Genomic DNA, 19,375 nt, shown 5'->3' with positions numbered 1-19,375 from the left:
AGAGAGAGAGAGAGAGAGAGAGAGAGAGAGAGAGAGAGAGAGAGAGAGAGATGCAAGAGAAACGGTGAAGCAGAAATAGAACAGAGCTTTATTGTCCACACTAGGTGAAATAAAATTGTTCACCTCAAGTGGATCCAACTGAGAGACAAAGACAAAACAGCTGTAGCCTGTCAGACATGTTGGTGTGCTTACAGTGAGCAGACGTCCTATTCTTGTCTATTCTTCCTTTTTTTGAGCGGTACTAACCGCTCCTACGTCTGGCTTTGTGCGTATGTATGAGTGTCCATACGGAACTCCATGTATGGACATAACTGACGTCACGGACAAAACAGCCCATACAAGGAGATATGCAAGTGTGTTGTGTTTGATATACCATTTGTGTGTTTACCATTTTTAAAAAGAAAGGAGGGAAACACTGTTTTTTTTCTGGTGATGTCATCACCGTGTCAACATAAAATGTGATTTCTATCATACCACACCAGTGTTTTTGCATGTTTAGTCATCAACTACAAATCATGTATACATTACATTACTTCTGAAGCGTAAACAGTTTTATTTCACGTTTTAATAATTACCAGATTTCCCTGATATTGAAGCTCAAACATCTACAGGTGATAGGCCTACCTTAAAGGTATCTGCAGCTAATAGGCTATTTTAAGCTTTGGGCTGCTACGGCAGATGACAACGGTAACGGGAAATGATCAGCGTTCGATAGATAAACCTGCCGCTGTCACGGCCGTCTCTACTACGGCAGATGCTACCTTTCCACGTAGCATAACTTATATACTTACTGTATACGTCGCCATGGGAACCAAAGAGTTCAGCGAAAGGGATGGGACCCCGTCGCCGACGGCTGTTTGCTTAACGTTTTGGACCGCAAAGGCGAAGGCGTCATAGCAGCCGTAGTCCCGCCTCACGTCGTGGTAGTAGAAACGGGTTCCTTAAATTCCCCAATATTCTTGTCACTACGACAAAGTCATAGACTTTTCAAACTGTGTAACTAATGTAACTTTGACAAATATATTGTGTTGAAAACTGAAAACTGTCAGTAATGTACTACAGTAATGTAAGCTAAACATTCTTTAAACATGTAAGGTTGAAGTTAATGTTCTATTTGTCCTTTATTCATGGACCAAATGTTTCCTAAAATATTTAAATACCCATCAGTGTGGGCCTGTGGGGCCTCTCTTTTATGCAATTTATTGTGATTTGGAAATTGCATTCGTTCTCATTGTTTTTGTTTTGATTAATTGTTCAGCCCTAATACAAAGGGTACTGAAATAATTCTTACACAAAATACAATGCAAAATAATTAGCATTCAGTAATTGACGAGTTGCTGGCAACCTAAATAGGACTTTCCATTGAGATGCTTATTGAATAACATCAGTTTTGCCCACAGAGCCAACCCAAAGAGTTTAAATGAAAAGCGTTCATTAAAGCAGTCTACCTTCTTTCTCCATCAGCATACAGTATCTTTAACTCTATTATCACATTCATTCATTCAAGATGTGTTTATTCTCGAAATTACACTGAGTCGTTAAACTCATTTGCAGTGTCGTCGAGTAGCACAATACAGAAGCAATTTCACTGTTGAAAATAATATTACATGCAGAAATTGAGAAACAATAAAAGGCATACAGGTGGCATACTGTATATAAGTTATAATAGAAACCAAGACCAAATTAAAAACAATTACATATTGTGGTCACCGGTTTGTTCCCCCGAGATCTAAAGCGACTCAAGGGTACAAGAGTGGTCGGCTTCAATGTAGTCTGCAAGTCATTCCATGTGGTAGGGCTGAAAGCAGATCTACCAAACTCTGAGTTAACCATGGGCACCTTAATTAAAAGTGGGTAAACCACTCAATCGGGTGTGATAAGGCCCAAAAATGCTGAGATATAGCTAGGACAATCTCCAAGTATGGCTTTATACCAGGGGTCTTCAACATTTTCAGGCCAAGGACCCCTTAGTTGAGAGAGAGATGAAGCAGGGGACCCCCACTTTGTATAAAATTAATTGTTGCAGATTTTCATAGATTTCATAGATTTCATAGATAGTCTCATAGACTTGTTTGACAGCACTGTCATCAGTCTATGTTGATTCGTGTTAATGTGTTTTTTTTTCTTCAGATATTTAACCACTTAAATCGTCGATACTTAGCCAATTTGGCCTGCTTTTTTTAACCTCTACACCAAAACCTATTTGCCAAAAATAGCCGATCTACAAGCTTGTATATCTGCTATTTTTGGCTAAAGTTCTTATTATACAAAACACAATGGTGGGTACCATACCTGTCACCTGTGATGAAACGGATTGACCAGACCAGGGATTTAAGAGTGGATGCTGCTGCATGTCTATAGATTATTATGTCCCCATAATCAGAAACACTGCCTCAACAACTCTATTCCTGCTAATGATAGGAGTCTACAACACATGTTAAAGAGTGGGTGAAATTATGTTTTCTAAAGCTCCCAATGTTTTTCATTTAAAAGAGTTATACGGGTAAAGAATGCAGGAAGAAAACAAAGTCGATTTATTTACTCCATTTGTTCACATATCTGCGGTTAGCTAGAAAGCCTAAATTGAGCTACAGAATATTACAGTTACAGTATCTATTTTACCGCAGCCCTAATTAAACCATTATTTGCATTACGGAGGAATAACAACTTGAAGGCCATTAGTATGCGTTACAGTACATATGTGCATATCTTAAGGCTGAAAGTAGTGCAAAAGTGGCATGGACATAAAACGCTCCTATTTGCATAAGTGAGTTTAGCATGCCGATTTCATTTGCTTAAACGATTTCCTACAGACACTGTCTGGGAGTTGGCATGGGAACCTTGAAGCACCTCGCAGACGAAGCCCTATGAGTCATTAAGCAAAGGGCTTTCTGAGTGTACACCGTGACACAGTGAGCACATTCTGAAGTTGGTTGACTATTTTTACCACCATGCCACTTCTTTGTTCTCATATCAAGCTGGTGTCCTTGTCTCAGAACGAATAATAAGTATTTTTTGTCTTTTTTCTTGTCTCAAAAGTATCCCCTCTCCTTCTCGCAAGGCGTAATTCAAACTGATTAACCATGTCATGGACCCTAGTGTACCTAGTCTGGGGGTAGATGGACATTTTCTGTGAAGATCGAAAGATGGAGGGGGCCTACTATAGAGCGAACACAACTAAATATACTCTAGGCCTATAGGGTTTATGTGGATAACTACTAAGCCTGACTGCGAGTCCCGGGTTAGATTAGATTCCCGAGGCCGGTAGACCTTTGCTTCTCAGTTCTCACCCTGTGACTCTATCTCTGTTTTCTGTCTCTCTACTGTATGTGGGCCATCAATAAAGGCAAGGAAAGCCTGAAAAATATAACTTTAAAAAAAGGTAGCTGATCTACCTTTCATTGCGTTGTTTGCTTTTTTTCCCTCTAAATTACTGAAGATTTTTGAAAGGTTTTGGAGATTTTATTTTTTTCATCTTTTTTTTTTTAATTTTCTTTGTGAAGGTTTTTCCTATAATGACATGCCGGAAAGGTTGAAAGTGGTTAATCACCAGCGACTAAAGGCATAAAACCCTTCCAAGCGTAAAGGAGCCATCTTTGTGCACTGTGTTGGCACAATGCTTGAAGGGTCTCAGCATGTTTCAGATGGCTCTGCTTACCTAGTGGCTTTTCCATCAGTTGAGGGCCCACTAATGCACCCTCATCAGCATATTTTCATGCAGCACCGCATTGATCTGGAATCATTGCTTCATTTGTGTACACAGAGTATACGGCAGGTGATTATACGTCGCCAACGGGGGCCTCAGTGCGACCCGCTCTGACAAAGCATTCCATCACTGTCGGGTTGAAACCGTGTACGTCCTAAACCATTCCTTTTTTATCATTCTGCCTTCTCAGTTAACTCTTATAGTGCCAATCTAGAAAAAAAAAAAAAAAAAAAATCCCGAACTAGTTCGGGATAGTTTGGACCTTATTAACGTTCAGGGTGCCAATCCCGAACTAGTTCGGGATTTTTTTTTATTTATTTTTTTTGAGCCGGGCCGCCGGCCGGCATCTGTTTACACGGCCCGCGAGAGCGTCGCGGCGCCGATATTTGCCATCCACTCCAATGCAATCCAGGATCTTTAGAGCTAATTTTCTCTGTTCCATGCATATCCATGAGGTGTGCAAGGTTTAATCACGGCTAAATCACCGAAAATAGGGCTTCTAAAATGCTTGGTAGCCAATAGCTAACTTCAAGCTAACTTCATTCTGTTCCTGTTCATGCACAAAGGAAAGTGTTCAGGCGCATCATGGCTGCGCAGGGCTTGTGCATATACAGCATATGTCTATGGTGGATTCTATGGCCATTGGGCGCCCTCTAGTGGTGATTCTGGGCACTGAAAGGGTTAAGGGGGTAGACCTTTGGAACTCCTTGCCCACCGTTTTAAAACTAGAGACAGATGCTAATGTCTTTTACAGAGGACTCAAGTTATGGTTGAAATCAAATCAACTGTGTTCACATGAATAGTTTCTGTTATTTACCTGCTGTGTGAATTGACTGATTATGGCTATTTATGTTGTTGTATGTCCCACAAGCTGATGGGTCAGATTGTGGTTCGCTGTTGTTAGTTCTTATTAGTAAGCACATATTATAATTGTTTGTACCTGACTGGGTTTTAGATCAGTATTATTGTTTTTGTACTTGATTGCATGGGTCTTAGATTAGTATTAATGTTTATTGTACTTGATTGGGTGTTAGATTTGATTATTGTAAAATAGAAAAGCCTCCTGTGGACAGGTGATGAGAATTGGCACTTGTGCTATAATCACTTATATCAATGCATCTGGTTCGTCCAATGTGATTGTGATGTCCATGTCAAATAAATAAAACATAACATAACATAACATTAATATATAACATTTTGAAATGGTGAAAATAGCCGACCTGCAAGCTGACAACACATAGTAGGTCATTCATTTACAACAGGAAAAAACATAACAAGTAGAAACATGGAGATACGAAGCTTCTGCCCAACAGCGACTATATCTATTGATGCGTACTATCTGTGGTCGATGGCAGAGACAATCTTGTGTGTGTGTGTGTGTGTGTGTGAGTGGTGTGGTGTATGTGTGTGTGTGTGTGGGGGGGGGGGCAGGGAACGAGACAAAGGCAGAGGGAGGGAAGAGGTGGAACAAGGGAGAGCAAGAGAGCGAGAGAGGCAGAGAGACGGGGAGATAAATAAAGATTAATAATGGTCATCTTTCTGTCTCTCCTCCCCTTTCTCTATCTATCTCTCTCCGTCTTTCACCATTTCTTTATGTATTCATCTGCGTCTCTCTTCATGCACCCCCCTTTCCCTCTTCTATCTTTTCTTTGACTGGTTATTATTCCACATGACTTATTTTATTTCACAAAGCAGGTATAAAAAACATTGTGTGCGTGCGTGCGTGCATGAGTGTGTCAATCTACTTCAGTATTATCTTATATCTGTTGTCATTTGTTTTGTTGTAAATAAAAACACCACATATATATTTTTTAATGACAGTCTGTCGGCAAAATGTGGTAAACTTGTGTGTGTGTGTGTTTGTGTGTCTGTGTGCGTGCACGTATTTGCGTGCATGTGCGTGATTTGATGAATGTTGACTGTGTGTTTACTTTCTGTCAACTTAACTGACCCACAAAGCTGATGATTTCTGTGCATGCGTGTGTGTGCGTGTGCGTGTGCGTGTGCGTGTGTGTGTGTGTGTGTGTGTGTGTGTGTGTGTGTGTGTGTGTGTGTGTGCGCGTGTGTGCGTGTGTGTGTGTATATACATTTGCCAGCAGTATTCAGAACATTTTAATCTAAACCTTGTCATGTGTCAGAATTTATTAGTTTCATTTTTATCTGTTTGCTTATTGACATAAACATTCAGCAGCGTTTTCAGATCTCTACGTAGACACTAACAAACTATCACATCAGCGATGATATTCCCATGTTTTGATGCTATATAGGCAACCAAAATAAGTGGAGGTTAAGGTCACAGACATACAAAGAATGACCGACACACGTACATACTGCACACTTTGTTCAAGCAAACGCAGGGCTCAAAGAGGAGGATAGGTTTTCAGAGGATTGAAGTATTCGCATTCTGACCAATTAGGGTCATTTAGGCAAACACTTTAAGTGCCATTCCCGAACTAGTTCGGGATTTCGGAACCAGGCGGTGGTGTGCTGATCCCGAAGAAGTTCGGGATTTCGTTTTATTGTGACCGTAGGGAGCATTACTTAGTATAGAAACCTGCAGCAGAAAATCTGTCATGCTTGATTACCCCCACACACACAGGTCCATCCAACAGATGGGGCCAGAGCAGCACATGAAGAACTCAGTCACTAGCTCTGTGTATGTGTGTGTGTGTGTGTTTGTGTGTGACAAAATATACTGGTATTCCCTACGGTCGCTACTCGACCTCAGGGAGTGTTACTTGTGTATTATATAACACCAGTAAGACAACCTAATCGGGAGATAAGCGACCGTCAGGCGTCAGGTCACATGTATGATCTGCTACTTTTGACTCTTTTCACATATTTTTTTCCCTGGGGTGCGGGGGGCCCCGGCGGTGGCTGGGCCCCCGGGGACCCCCTGGGTGCCGGCCTGTCTCTCCCGGTCGCTGGGGGAGCGAGTTACATCCTTTTTAGCGGGCTGCAGTGGCGGGGGTCCGCCGCTAGGTGGCGCTCTAGCACGGCTGTCTCCGCTCCTCTCCCGGTCGCTCCTAGCCCGAGTTATGGCATTTTATGTACTGCGCTGCAGTGGCGCGACCACTTTTGCATCTGTTCTGGAGCACCAGGAGTCGGTGGTCCCAGATATGAGTTGGGCAAAAGTGTGATGTGACGTGACGTGACAGACTGACGGACAGACTGACGGACTGACTGACCCCCCCCCCAAAAAAAACAACAATAATCATATTTGAACTCGGGACCCATGGAAGTCCATGGAATTGTAGGCATTACATTTAGTTTGACTGTTCGGTAGCACTTTATAATGAAGTACCTCAATAAAGGCTAATTAACAGCTAATAAGGCACTTATTGACAATTAATTAACAGCTAATAAGGCACATTAACAATTAATTAACTCTTATTCAAACATTATTAAACCATAATTAACGAGTTAATTATAATGAATTAACAACTAATTAAACACTTATAAGATACTTATTAACCTTAATATGTGCTTATACATCTTAATAAGGCAATAATAAGGGGGTAGTGTATTTATGAGATACTTAATCGTTATGTGCTTATAAGTTCTTAATTAATAGTTATAAATGTATTATAATACTATTTAGATTTATAAATGGTTAATAAGACTTAATTAATAATTATTAGTCCCCTTATGGGAAACTTAACTACTATCGGGTACACCCGTCACTCTGACATGTCTCCTTTCCGACATGTCAGAGTGGCGGGTGTACCCGATGTGTTCCCACTTTAGAATAGGTGGCTTTAAATTGCCTAATAAAGTGTTAATAAAGGCTTAATTAATGACTTGTTGTTGTTTATACTGTTATAATAAAGGTTTTATTAAGGATTTGTTAGTGTTAATTGATCTCATAATAAGTGCATAGTAAAGGGTTTATAAATGCACTATTAGGACTTAATGTGCCTTATTAGCTGTTAATTCATTGTTAATAAGTGCCTTATTAGCTGTTAATTAGCCTTTATTGAGGTACTTCATTATAAAGTGCTACCGACTGTTCTACAGATAAATAATTATTGTGAAGTGCGAGGTGTTATGAGCTCGGCTATTTTCACAATGTTTGCCTCTTTCTTTTGTAATCTTTGGCAATTTGGCTAATTCGGTTTTAAAAAGCTCTTAAAAGTCATTAAATTGTAACTTTAGAAATGGGCAGATACCCTGTAGAGTAGTGATATTCAACTGGCGGCCCACGGGCCAGATTTGGCCCTAGCAGAGCTTTCTTGTGGCCCCTGGAGAACATTAGGCCTACCTATTCCAATGTAGAAAAACATAATAATAACACATTTGCTTTCATAGCAAATGAAAATGTAGCTTTCTGGAGGAGGCTGGTTATAGGTCTATACCATCATCATTCATTTCGAGCACAAGATGTGTTTGAAGTGAATGATAATGGAGAAGATGGAAGATGGGCACAATCAAGGTGAATTATTTCTTACCAGTCGGGTGCTCAAAACAAAGCAATACCTTTCATTCATACGAACATGTAAACACTTCACCTTGCCAGCGTTTCTCAAATACTCTTCCTGCAAAGACGCTTCCATGCCAATGACCCATGCAGAACATACTGAAATATGTACTTCCTATTTTGTTAATATCAACATCTAAGCATGTGCTCTATAAAGGACTGGCACACAAAACATCAAAATGCATGAATGCAGTTTGAAGCAGGCCCTAATATGTTACCATATTGGACATTTATGTCCATTGTTGTGTCCAATCGAACATATAACACACAACAACGGTCAACCGGATAACCATGAACATTTTGTTAATTTCTGTTGTCACAGTCTTATGGCCCACGACTTCAAGTGATTTTACAATCACTTGATGTGAAAAAGTGTGTGTATGTCAAATTTGACATCCTGTCAGACGTCTATCATCGTGTGTGTGTGTGTGTGTGTGTGTGTGTGTGTGTGTGTGTGTGTGTGTGTGTGTGTGTGTGTGTGTGTGTGTGTGTGTGTGTGTGTGTGTGTGTGTGTGTGTGTGTGTGTGTGTGTTTTTGTGCGCGCGTGTGTGTGTGTTTTTGCGTGTGTGCGCGTGCGTGCGGGCGTGTGCGTATGTGTCAGTCATTGATCTGACAGTGTCAAGCTAATAATTCTCTTGTTTAAGTCTAAACCATGCCTGGTTGCTCACATACATAAACCCTGTCACTCACTCTAACACATTATCTCTCTCTCTCTCTCTCTCTCTCTCTCACACACACACACACACACACACACACACACACACACACACACACACACACACACACACACACACACACACACACACACACACACACACACACACACACACACTCCTCTAATAATTGCTATTTTGTGCTTGGTGAATACATGTGTGTGTGTGTGTGTGTGTGTGTGTGTGTGTGTGTGTGTGTGTGTGTGTGTGTGTACTGTGTGTGTGTGTGTGTTCGTGCATCAGCGTGCAAATGTGTGTGGGAGTGTGTGTGTTTATTACTGTATTAAATATTGGATCATTCTTTCTGTCACTGTCACTCTCATCACTTTAATGTTTGCTAGACACCTATTTTGCCATTCTATTCAGGCTAATCACCACCAATGAAGCCTAACAAGATGGGTTTAAGCTCATTTGTTACAACACTTGTCGTATTACTGCTCGTGCTCTTGTATTTACGGAAGGCAGAATGGCTGACATTGTCACGAGTTGATTGTTAATACAGTAAGCAGATACAGAGCTAATGTTCTTCATACATCGCTCACAAATTGTGGTCACTCACAATTAGGTGACAGCTGGTGACAATGGTGCACAGTAAGTGGTAGTCCAATGTAAAATAAAGGCAAAAATAGATAAAGAAGACCTTTGGCATTTACTTGTTTCTAAAGCAGGGGTCTTCAACAGGGGGTCCGGGACCCCTAGGGGGTCCTCAGAGTTACTACAGGGGTCCTCCAAATCTTGCTGTGATAGAAACTTGTTTTTTCCCCGCCTTTTTTATATTAACCACTTGAACTTTAGCCAAAAATAGCCGATCTACAAGCTCACAACGCCTCATGCTGCTAGGCGTTGTGAGCTTGTAGATCGGCTATTTTTGACAAAGAGCTTTGGAGGGGGAAAAGAGCAGACTAATTACAGTGAAAGGTCAAGTTTATTAAGTATTGACGGTTCAAGTGGTTAAATATCTGAAAACACACATTGACATGAATCCAAAAAATACGGATGGTCGTGCTGTCAAACAATGAAACCATATGGAGTCTATGAAGAGGTTGTGGGGGCCCCTGCTTCCACTCTCTCTCTCAAATAAGGGGTCCTTGGCCTGAAAACGTTGAAGACCCCTGTTCTAAAGGATGTAAATAATACAAGGATTGGAGGATGTGACAAGCATAGCAGTCTGCATTTTGCATGGGAAATAGAAGCGAGAGCAGATGTCATTGTCCACGTTGGCATGTTAATATCCAGGTCTAACATGGCATATGGGTAACAAACAAATTGCTACAGACAAATGGATAGTGATCTAATTGAATGTTATGATGAAATGACTTCCTAATAATGTCCTGTTTAGCTTGCTGTCCCGACACAAGGCTTTTTAGATGGCTTTTATGCTGTTACATCTTAGACCAAAGGCAATTCTCTTTTTGAGAGCAAACGTCTTTGGCTGGGGTGTTTCTGTACAGTCTCAAAAGGATTCTTCCAACTTAATGATGTGTCGTTATGCCGGAGACAGGGACGTTTTTACTTGCCCCACGACCTGAGAACTGCTTTGTTGGCCACTACTCCTCATTACGGTCCATTTTTAACATTTATTTTAATTCAGTTTTGAGGTTACACTACTGTTGACATTATCGCAGAGCACTCTAGTTGAGAGAGTCTGCTGAACGCTGGAAATGTAAATTGGTATTGCCTCGCACAGTATATAGCTACAGGTGTTGCCCTCCTGAACTCAATTTTTCTATTACATGGATTCAACAGAGCTGTCAAGTGGCTGGTGCTCAAAATAGGATGTGCTTTGAGTTGTTCCAAACTACGCCACCGACGGCCCCATATCTATAACAATAAGGTGTCTCAAAACTGCTGTAAGTGACGAGACCAACCGGGGGGTTCTTGAGTTATTTTACCACACAAAAGTTGTTTGCTTCCTGCATCACATTGTGCATGGGTTACTCCAGGACAAAGTTAACAGATAGGCATGGTTCATCTGGGTATTTGCAGGGCACAGCTGACAGGCTAGCCAAGTAAATCTCTATGACCCATTAGGATTACAAAGTTGTCAGTTCTTACAATTTTACAGCTTGCTGACAGCAATAACAGCCAGAAATGTAAAGTTGATGCTGTCAGCATGATGACAGCCAAGCAGAACTACAAAGCAGCTATTTAGATGCTGTGGGGTGGGGGGTGAGTGTGTATCCTGCCTGTGCATTTCCTTTGTGTAGATCAAGAGGAACAGTTACTGTTGCAGTGAATGCAGCCCATTATTGTTTACATGGCTCTACTGAGCTACACAGACCCACAGAAGTGCTTCTGGAATTGTGGCTTGAGTTCCAGGGAATTACCCCAGAGAAATTAGGGACCAAAATAAGAAACACTAATTTGTCGCTCCATATCTAATATGTGCTCTAATCAGATTCTTGTTAATGAACGTGAGTGAGTTATTGGGGAATACGGTCCACATGAATAAAAGTTTACATTCTAAAGTTCTGCTTCTATATCGTCGTTGCCCGGTGGAAACCTCGTATCTCCAAGTTTCAAATGTGTATGTTTTTTCGTAAAGTAAAGCCCTGCTTCATCATTCAAGGCCGTCGCACAAAAGTAGTGAAAACAGCAGATCTACAAGCACACAACGCCTCGCACCGCGAGGCGTTGTGTGCTTGTAGATCGGCTGTTTTCACTAGCTTAAATCATTTTTAAAATGATAAATGCAAAACGAACGGTTTTGGGCATACAAGGTTTTCATCCGACAACGACGGTATGTCAGGGCACTGCAGTGTACTGTAGGTCCTATCATAGGACCTACGAATGCATAGGACTCATATGCATTCGTGTAAATAAAGTCACTTGAAGTCCAGGTGAAGCTTTAGATTTTTTTTGTCAACAGAACTGCAGTGACTAGCTGGCTAAACTTGACAAAACCTACAAATGCTCACTGGTCAGCGGTGACTCAACACCGCTGGTCACAATGTGCTCTTCTTTCCGGATGTGGCTGACCTCCAGATGACTGTTGTTCTGTGGGTAGGGTTTGCCCCGTGGCTGTGTCACACTAAAAGGTAATTCACCCGATTTAGATTTACACAGTTCCTCATCTAGCATCTAATCAATATATTTTGCTTTTGCTGCAGCAGCGTAGGTTTGAGGGGAGACCTGTGGATGACTGCTTGGCAGCTCGATTTCCATGTAATAGCCTGTCAGTCAGCCTGCCCTGAGTTGACCCATGGAGGTTTATTAGACTGGCCAGAATGTACCACAATTTAAAAGCAATGGAGGGGTATTATTGCGCTATTGCTGTATACATTGAGCTGATAGATAGACTTACAGATAGACAGACAGACAGACAGGTTTGTATACTGGTTGCAGTTGTATAGACAAAAATCTTATCGGAGTGCTATAATTGCTGCTCTGTAGTGAGTCAGCACAGCTCCTCTACTTCGCTATAGCTATGCTTCTGCTAGTCTTTGAGAGGGCCACCTCATCAAGATCAAGGTCAGGACTTTACGGTAGATATTGTTGTGTATACCTGTGTGTGTGTGTGTGTGTGTGTGTGTGTGTGTGCGTGCGTGCGTGCGTGCGTGTGTGTGTGTGTGTGTGTGTGTGTGTGTGTGTGTGTGTGTGTGTGTGTGTGTGCGTGTGTGTGTGTGTGTGTGTGTGTGTGTGTGTGTGTGTGTGTGTGTGTGTGTGTGTGTGCGCGTGCGCGCATGCTGAGGGTGTCTCACCTCAGGGCATGTTTGCAGTCTATTCTGTACCGGTTTATCTGGCCAACTGGCAGAAGGTAATACACTCCAGGTGTGGATTACAGAGTGGCTGTAATGTTGTTTATAAGGGGCTATTGAACTGCGCCGACCAGAAGAAATGCCCCTGAAATGGGGACTAGATTGGCACAGAAATGCCCTCTGAGAAATTGAGATCAGCATGGGAGAGAGATTACTGTCGATCTCTCCCAGGACGTAATCGTGCCCCGAGGTGACCCAGCCACTCACAGTTGTGCTAGTCCGCTGGCTGGATGACTGAAGGTATTTTGCCTTAGCTTTGGGTTGCAGAGCGCTCTTAATGACGCTTAAATGGGCTATTGAGCTGCTCTTTGCTTGCTCTGCTGCTTGCTAACGACCCAGAGTGAAAATGCTTCACTTCCTCCCCTTTTAAATGGAATGTCCACTCATGAAACGTAATCCAGTTTCTGTTACTTGGATCTTTTTCTTGGAGAGTTACCTCTATAGATTGCTGAATGGAAAGCGAAAGTTTCCTGAAGGAAGAAAACCAAGTGGGAGAACCAAGACGTTTATCTGCGACCTGATCAGGAGAAAACCCTATAGAACTGGAGATTATTCTTTCTTGCTTTTTTTGCTGGCTTGCTTTCTTCTTGCCTTCTTTCTTCTTTAATAGAATAACACTAATGTAATGTTGTTTTGGACTGTAGACTCATCTTAACTCATATGCTGCCATTTAACAATACCTTCGTACTCTTTAACTGCCATTCGTCTCCATAGACTTCCATGTAATTCATAGTGCACGGATCATGCACACCCATGCCTAGATAATGCACCACGTGTGTCCACATTGCTCACAGCTTTCAAACAAAAAAATCCGAATGGAAATCCGTTCAGGCATTCATGAGATAGCAGCCATTATGTTTTACACTGTTGTGAGCTTGGAGGTCTGCTACCTGAGTTGTATGGGGGTTAAACAAGCAATTTGGCGATCGCTATCATGCCTACTAACGTTTTTGGGGTCCCAAAACATTTTTTTTTTTTTTTTTTTTTTTTTTTTCAAAATGGCGGAAATTCTCGGGTTCCTCGGGCGTGGCAGGGAGGGACATCGCGAAATTCTCGGGTTCCTCGGGTTTGGCAGGGTATGAGTTAATTCTGTCTAAATGGGTCTATATTGCTCTACTGAGCAGCTTTGAGTTTCTTGCAAATGAGGAGTATATAATTACGCTTCCTTTCTTGCTTTAAGAGTGCTACTGCTGCTTTATGATCTGCTTACGAAAACAAACAACAAACAAAATTGCATACACAAAAACACTTACTCTGCCCCAGTGACAGTTGTTATGTGAGATCCTGCGTACCTGCGTGTGCACCCGCAGCGCACACGCATGGAATCACGAGGAAACATTATACCTTTTCATTTCTCAGTTCTGTTCCATAATGAGCTTTTGCCCACAGACTGTTGTTTACGTATGAAAAGGTTGTACGACAATGGATCGTAACAAACACCAATGCCAGACATGAATAGAAAAACTCAATTCTCCAAAAGTATATTAGCGATTTGTGTTCCAGTATGTTCACAGTACAATCTGCTTTTGTGTGTGCATGTGCCCCCCCCCCCCCCCCCCCCCCCCCAAATACACTTGAATGCACAAGGATATTCTTTCTCTTAACATTTCTATTGTGCGTGCGTGTGATTGATATTTGACAAGCAGGAAATGTCTTATTTTAACACTGCTCTTTTTAACATGTAGATCCCCTTTGATCTTGTTTTTAGTTGACAGGAGTTATCCCATCAGACTGCTGTTCTTGTTTTTACATTAAAGGGATGTTTGGTAGGCATCTTGCGTTTATTGAATGTGATTATAGGCTTAACTATTTAATTATTCTTTTTTTTTTACTCAATCATAACTCAATTTTTTTCATTCATCATCACAAGGCGGATTCTACTGTAATCCCCAACTTCAAAATGTCCCCGTGTCTTCTGAACTGCCAGTGCGCTCTCTGACATTCACGTTTTATGAATGCGACAACCTGCTTTCCCCCCCGGATTGTGTGAGATAATGATTTATGGCTAATGCATATTTGATCGTCATACATTATTTCCCAGGAACAATGATCATTTCACAGCACGCAAAAGATTCATGATGCATTGCTGGTTGCATGCAGAGGACGTACCGTTATCCCCCTGTCACAATGTGCCCTCAAGAAGTTATAAGTCTGCTGCTGCAAAAAGAGCAGTGACACCTTCAAGGGACACACAAAGGACGCAAAACACTTCAGTGCTGTTCCCGTGAAGGAGACATTTACATGGTGTGATGGCATTATCTAGCCTTACCTGTCATTATCGTCATTGTTTCTAAGGGTACAAATGAAGACGACACATTTCGCTTTACATGCAACCCTCTCTGCGTGGATTGATAACACATATATCTGTTGTTTTGTTCCCATAGGTGATAAAGTTGGCTTTTGAAGAATTTGACCTGGAGAGAGGATATGACACTCTAACTGTGGGGGACGGGGGGAAGATAGGAGACACACGGAGAGTACTATATGTGTAAGTACCACCTGCATACTGGTGAAATGCTACTACTACTACTTGTACAACGAAAATGCTAAAACTTTTACAATTATTAGCATGACAAACCGCAATGAAAGCAATGTTGGTTAATGTACATTAGAATAGTATTAATATTGCTATTATTGTGTTATTGCGACCGTCAGGTCGCAGTTACTACCAAAACCTCGACAGGCTGTCTGTCCGTCAGTCTGTCAGTCTGTCCGTCACGTCACACTTTTCCCCAACTCATATCTCCGCCACCGTTGCCCCAATCCATGCCAAACTTTGCACACACACTCCTTGCCTGCCAATCCACAACCCCCACCCCTCCCGGGACCCCCGGAGCTCCAGGGACCCCCAGGGACCCCCTGTCGCCGCCGCCAAAAAGTGCTAAAATGACCAATGACCACCCCAACGGGGCTGTTCACAGGGAATTCCCAGGGACCACCAACTCCTGGTGCTCCAGAATGGATGCAAAAGTGGTCGCACCCCTAGTGGAGGACCCCCGCCACTGCAGCGCACATAAAATGCCGTAACTCGGGCTAGGAGCGACCGGGAGAGCCGGGGCCGGTACCCACGCACCCGCCTCGGCGGCGCCAAGAGAGCCGTCAACATGAATCTGTCCTATATAGCGCCACCATCAGGCCCATTTTTTCAAACACATTTTTGGACACTGCTCCTACAGATTTTGCCCTAAAATCACGCAAATCGGTACACAGTATGTCTACACTCATGTCATCAACATGGATCTGTCCCATATAGCGCCACCATCAGGCCCATTTTTTCAAACACATTTTTGGACACTGCCCCTACAGATTTTGCCCTAAAATTACACAAATCGGCACACAGTATGTCTACACTCATGTCATCAACATGGATCTGTCCCATATATTTTTTCAAATCCATTTTTTGGACACTGCTCCTACACATTTTGCCCTAAAATCACGCTGCGACCTGACGGTCGCTTATCTCCCGATTAGGGAGTCTTACTGGTAATACGTGTGTACTGTATGTGTGCGTGTGTGTGTGTCTTTGGCTGACTCTTCCTCTAGATTGACTGGCTCCAGTGTGCCCGACCTAATTGTCAGCTTGTCCAGTCAGATGTGGTTACACCTGCAGTCGGACGATACCATTGGCTTACAGGGATTTAAGGCTGTCTATGAAGGTACTGCACTCCTCTGACACATGTGTGTGTGTGCAAGCACAGCCACAGCCACACACACACACACACACACACACACACACACACACACACACACACACACACACACACACACACACACACACACACACACACACACACGTGCGCATGCAGACGCACACGTATGCACACAACCTGATTTATGCTAGATTTAAGCATTAAATCTGCTTGGTATGTATTCATGTCAGCAATGCAGGAAGGAGCTAAACTATTCATGTATTACAAATAAGTACTTTAAAGTGATAAATGATTTGTCTTACTGGGAGCCAATGAAGAAAGCTAAAATGTATGTACATGATCTGTTCAAACCTTTTGGTCTGTTAAAACCCTGGCAGCAACATTCGTAACAAGCTTGAGTTAATTTAACAACTACTTTGACAGACCAGCAAAAGGTGCATTACAGTAATCAAGTCTACTGAAAATAAAAGCATGAAACAGCTTTTCAGAATCTGACTGTGTCAGGAGGCATCTTTAGATATATCCCTCAGATGATAAAAGGCAGTCTTGGAGATATTAGTTTTGTGCTTTTGAAAGTTAAGATCAGCATCTTAGATCACACGCAAGTTTTTTACGCGCTCACAAGGTTTCACTGACAGGAGTTTTCCCAAGTATTGGAGATGTGATATCGTCCTGTACAGTAGTTCTCAAAAAACAAGTGAATCTAGATTATTTTTCTACAAAGGTAGAATAAAAGGCATAGAGTAGTGAGGCATCAACAATCTTAAGGACATCTATAAAACAGTAAAAAATATTTTTGAATAGCTATAGGCAAATGGGTCAAAAGCACATCAGCTTAATTGCTGCACCAAGCCAAGGACGACTTCACCACTTTTCAACTTATCTTCATATACAGTGTTTGGTCCTCACTAATGTTCACAATAAATAATACCTTTTTTCTACTCGGTCTGTGTCTCATAGGAGGGCTCTGGGAGGTTCTGAAAACCATCTGCCAGTGAAGACTTTTTCTTTTTTTTTTAAACAAGATTCTTTTTTAAGTATTTAGATTTTTATTGTAGCAAGAACAATGGCTTCCATTATAACGTAACTTTTCAGGAATTTAAAGCCTGCGGTTTCTATTAGCTTGGATTCCCCATCGATGATGTCACCGGCAGACAGATTTCTGAACTGCCCACAGCCCTCCTATGAGACACAAGTGGCGTTTCCATAAAGCCACTTTTTGCGCATTAACGGCTTATTCGCAAAATCTTTTTATGGAAACACTTCAAAATGCGAATAAACTTTCATTATCCGCTAAAAAAATTATCCGCTTGGGGGAGGTGGATTTTGAGGTTTTATCGAATAAACTAAATGCGCATTTGTGAATGGAAACGGGTCAGACAATAAATGCGAATAGAATATGACGTTCTGGTCCATATCGTCCTCCTATAACACGTTCCCCCGCCGCTTAATTAACGTCCATTGGCCCACAAAACAAACCGGTTGTTACACACGGAGTGACCCTTCGTCATCACACCGTGTTGCGCATGCCAAAAGTGGCCGTACAAGCTCACAGCAGCTCGCATCTGCGACGCTGCAGGATGCAGTCTGCCCGGAGGACTCAACCGGGCGACGGGGTGGCCGCCTCGGCTCGGGGCGCCCCGGCCGGGGTCGCTTGCTCTGTGCTCCCGCCGGCCGCACTTTCTCTGCGGCGGTGCGTCGCGACCGGCTCTGGGTCGGGATGCGTGTGCAGCGAGTCACAGCAGACGTCTCTCGGTCTGAAAAAATCAGCCCCATCAGCTCTGTGCACTGTGTGCAAGCCCGCGGGAAGTATTTACAGCACGTCGGTCAGACGGACCCAGACTCGCATTTCACCAGTTTAATGGAAACGGGCTAAATTCGCTTTGTCTTAACTCATTCCCCGTCTCCCCCGATAGTCCCGAGAAAATCCCAATGTCATTCCCCGCCAGGCCCGATAGTCCCGAGAATTTGCTTTTATATAATGTAATGTTTAATTACACTCTTCCCCAGCCCGTGACAAAGTTTGAGCCTTCTGTCATAAAGGGAACCAACAATATCACTCATCAAAGTAAGTGTGTTTGAAAACAAGAGTGTAATAATGTATAAATCTCAATAAAAATGAATAAAACTCCCAATAAACCACAGTGAATGCATTTAGCGTGGCAGAGCGCAGCCCGCAGAGTGCAATCAGCGACACACTGGGCACACGCATGTAGAGGGATGTGGGGCAGGGATGTGCAGAGAATATTTAGAGAGGCAGGGGCTGACATTTCTAAAGGGGCCTTTTGGTGGACACTTTTTACAGATGGATAAAAGGGCAGGGGCTCAAGCCCCCTTTGATGTCTATGTGTGTACATGCCTGGCTAGCAGAAGCGACAACATAAACAGAGCTGCACAAATCAAACAAAATCCAGTAAAATGTTCAATTGGAAAGCCATAACTGCCACATGGGGGGCCAACACAACACACAGTCTCCAGTCCACAACAAAATATTAAGTCCCAGACAGAAAACAACGAAGATCAGAGCAGGGGCGCCACAAGGGAAAAGGTGGGACTGAGTTACTAGACCCAAACAACCTACAAACTAACACATTAGAAAGCCTGGTGAGGCGAGGTTACAAAGACAAACAACACATCATCACCTACTCGACTAGATGCAGCGACGGTCCACTCCACCAACATCATCAAGCTCGATCCTGCTTGCGGGAGGGGGCGTCGCGTCCATAGTTATAACTCCCAGCCGTACGTAACAAAAGCAGTGAAAAGAGCAGATCTACAAGCACACAACGATCAAGCTCGATCCTGCTCGTGGGAGGGGAGAGAAAATATCCCCCGGAGTATTCGGTCAGTTGTTTTTCTCAGTACCAGTGGTCAGAGGAAAGGCGTCGAGTCCATAGTTATAACTCCCAGCGGTATGTAACAAAAGCAGTGAAAAGAGCAGATCTACAAGCACACGACGCCTCGCATCCCAAGCGCGACAAGTTGTTCTGGAGTTGTTCTTCTCATGGATAATATTCCTGGTCTGACAAAAGCATCGCGTCCATAGTAGTTATAACTCCCAGCGGTATGTA

The 19,375-nt window shown here is 42.7% G+C and overlaps 1 protein-coding gene across 1 annotated transcript in view; it reads left to right on the top strand.

Moving 5' to 3' along the window:
- The window catches only part of LOC308288605 (CUB and sushi domain-containing protein 1), an 803,860-nt gene that overhangs the window by 447,180 nt on the left and 337,305 nt on the right, over positions 1-19,375 (top strand). The window contains 2 exon segments of the mRNA XM_080730076.1: positions 15,039-15,142; positions 16,198-16,310. Of these exon segments, the coding sequence (XP_080586202.1) occupies positions 15,039-15,142; positions 16,198-16,310 (217 nt within the window).

Source organism: Nannobrachium achirus, assembly GCF_963921795.1.
Source record: "Nannobrachium achirus genome assembly, chromosome: 7".
Lineage (NCBI taxonomy): Eukaryota > Metazoa > Chordata > Actinopteri > Myctophiformes > Myctophidae > Nannobrachium > Nannobrachium achirus.
Note: the sequence above shows the minus strand (reverse complement) of the source record. Positions and strands in the feature narration are given on the sequence as shown.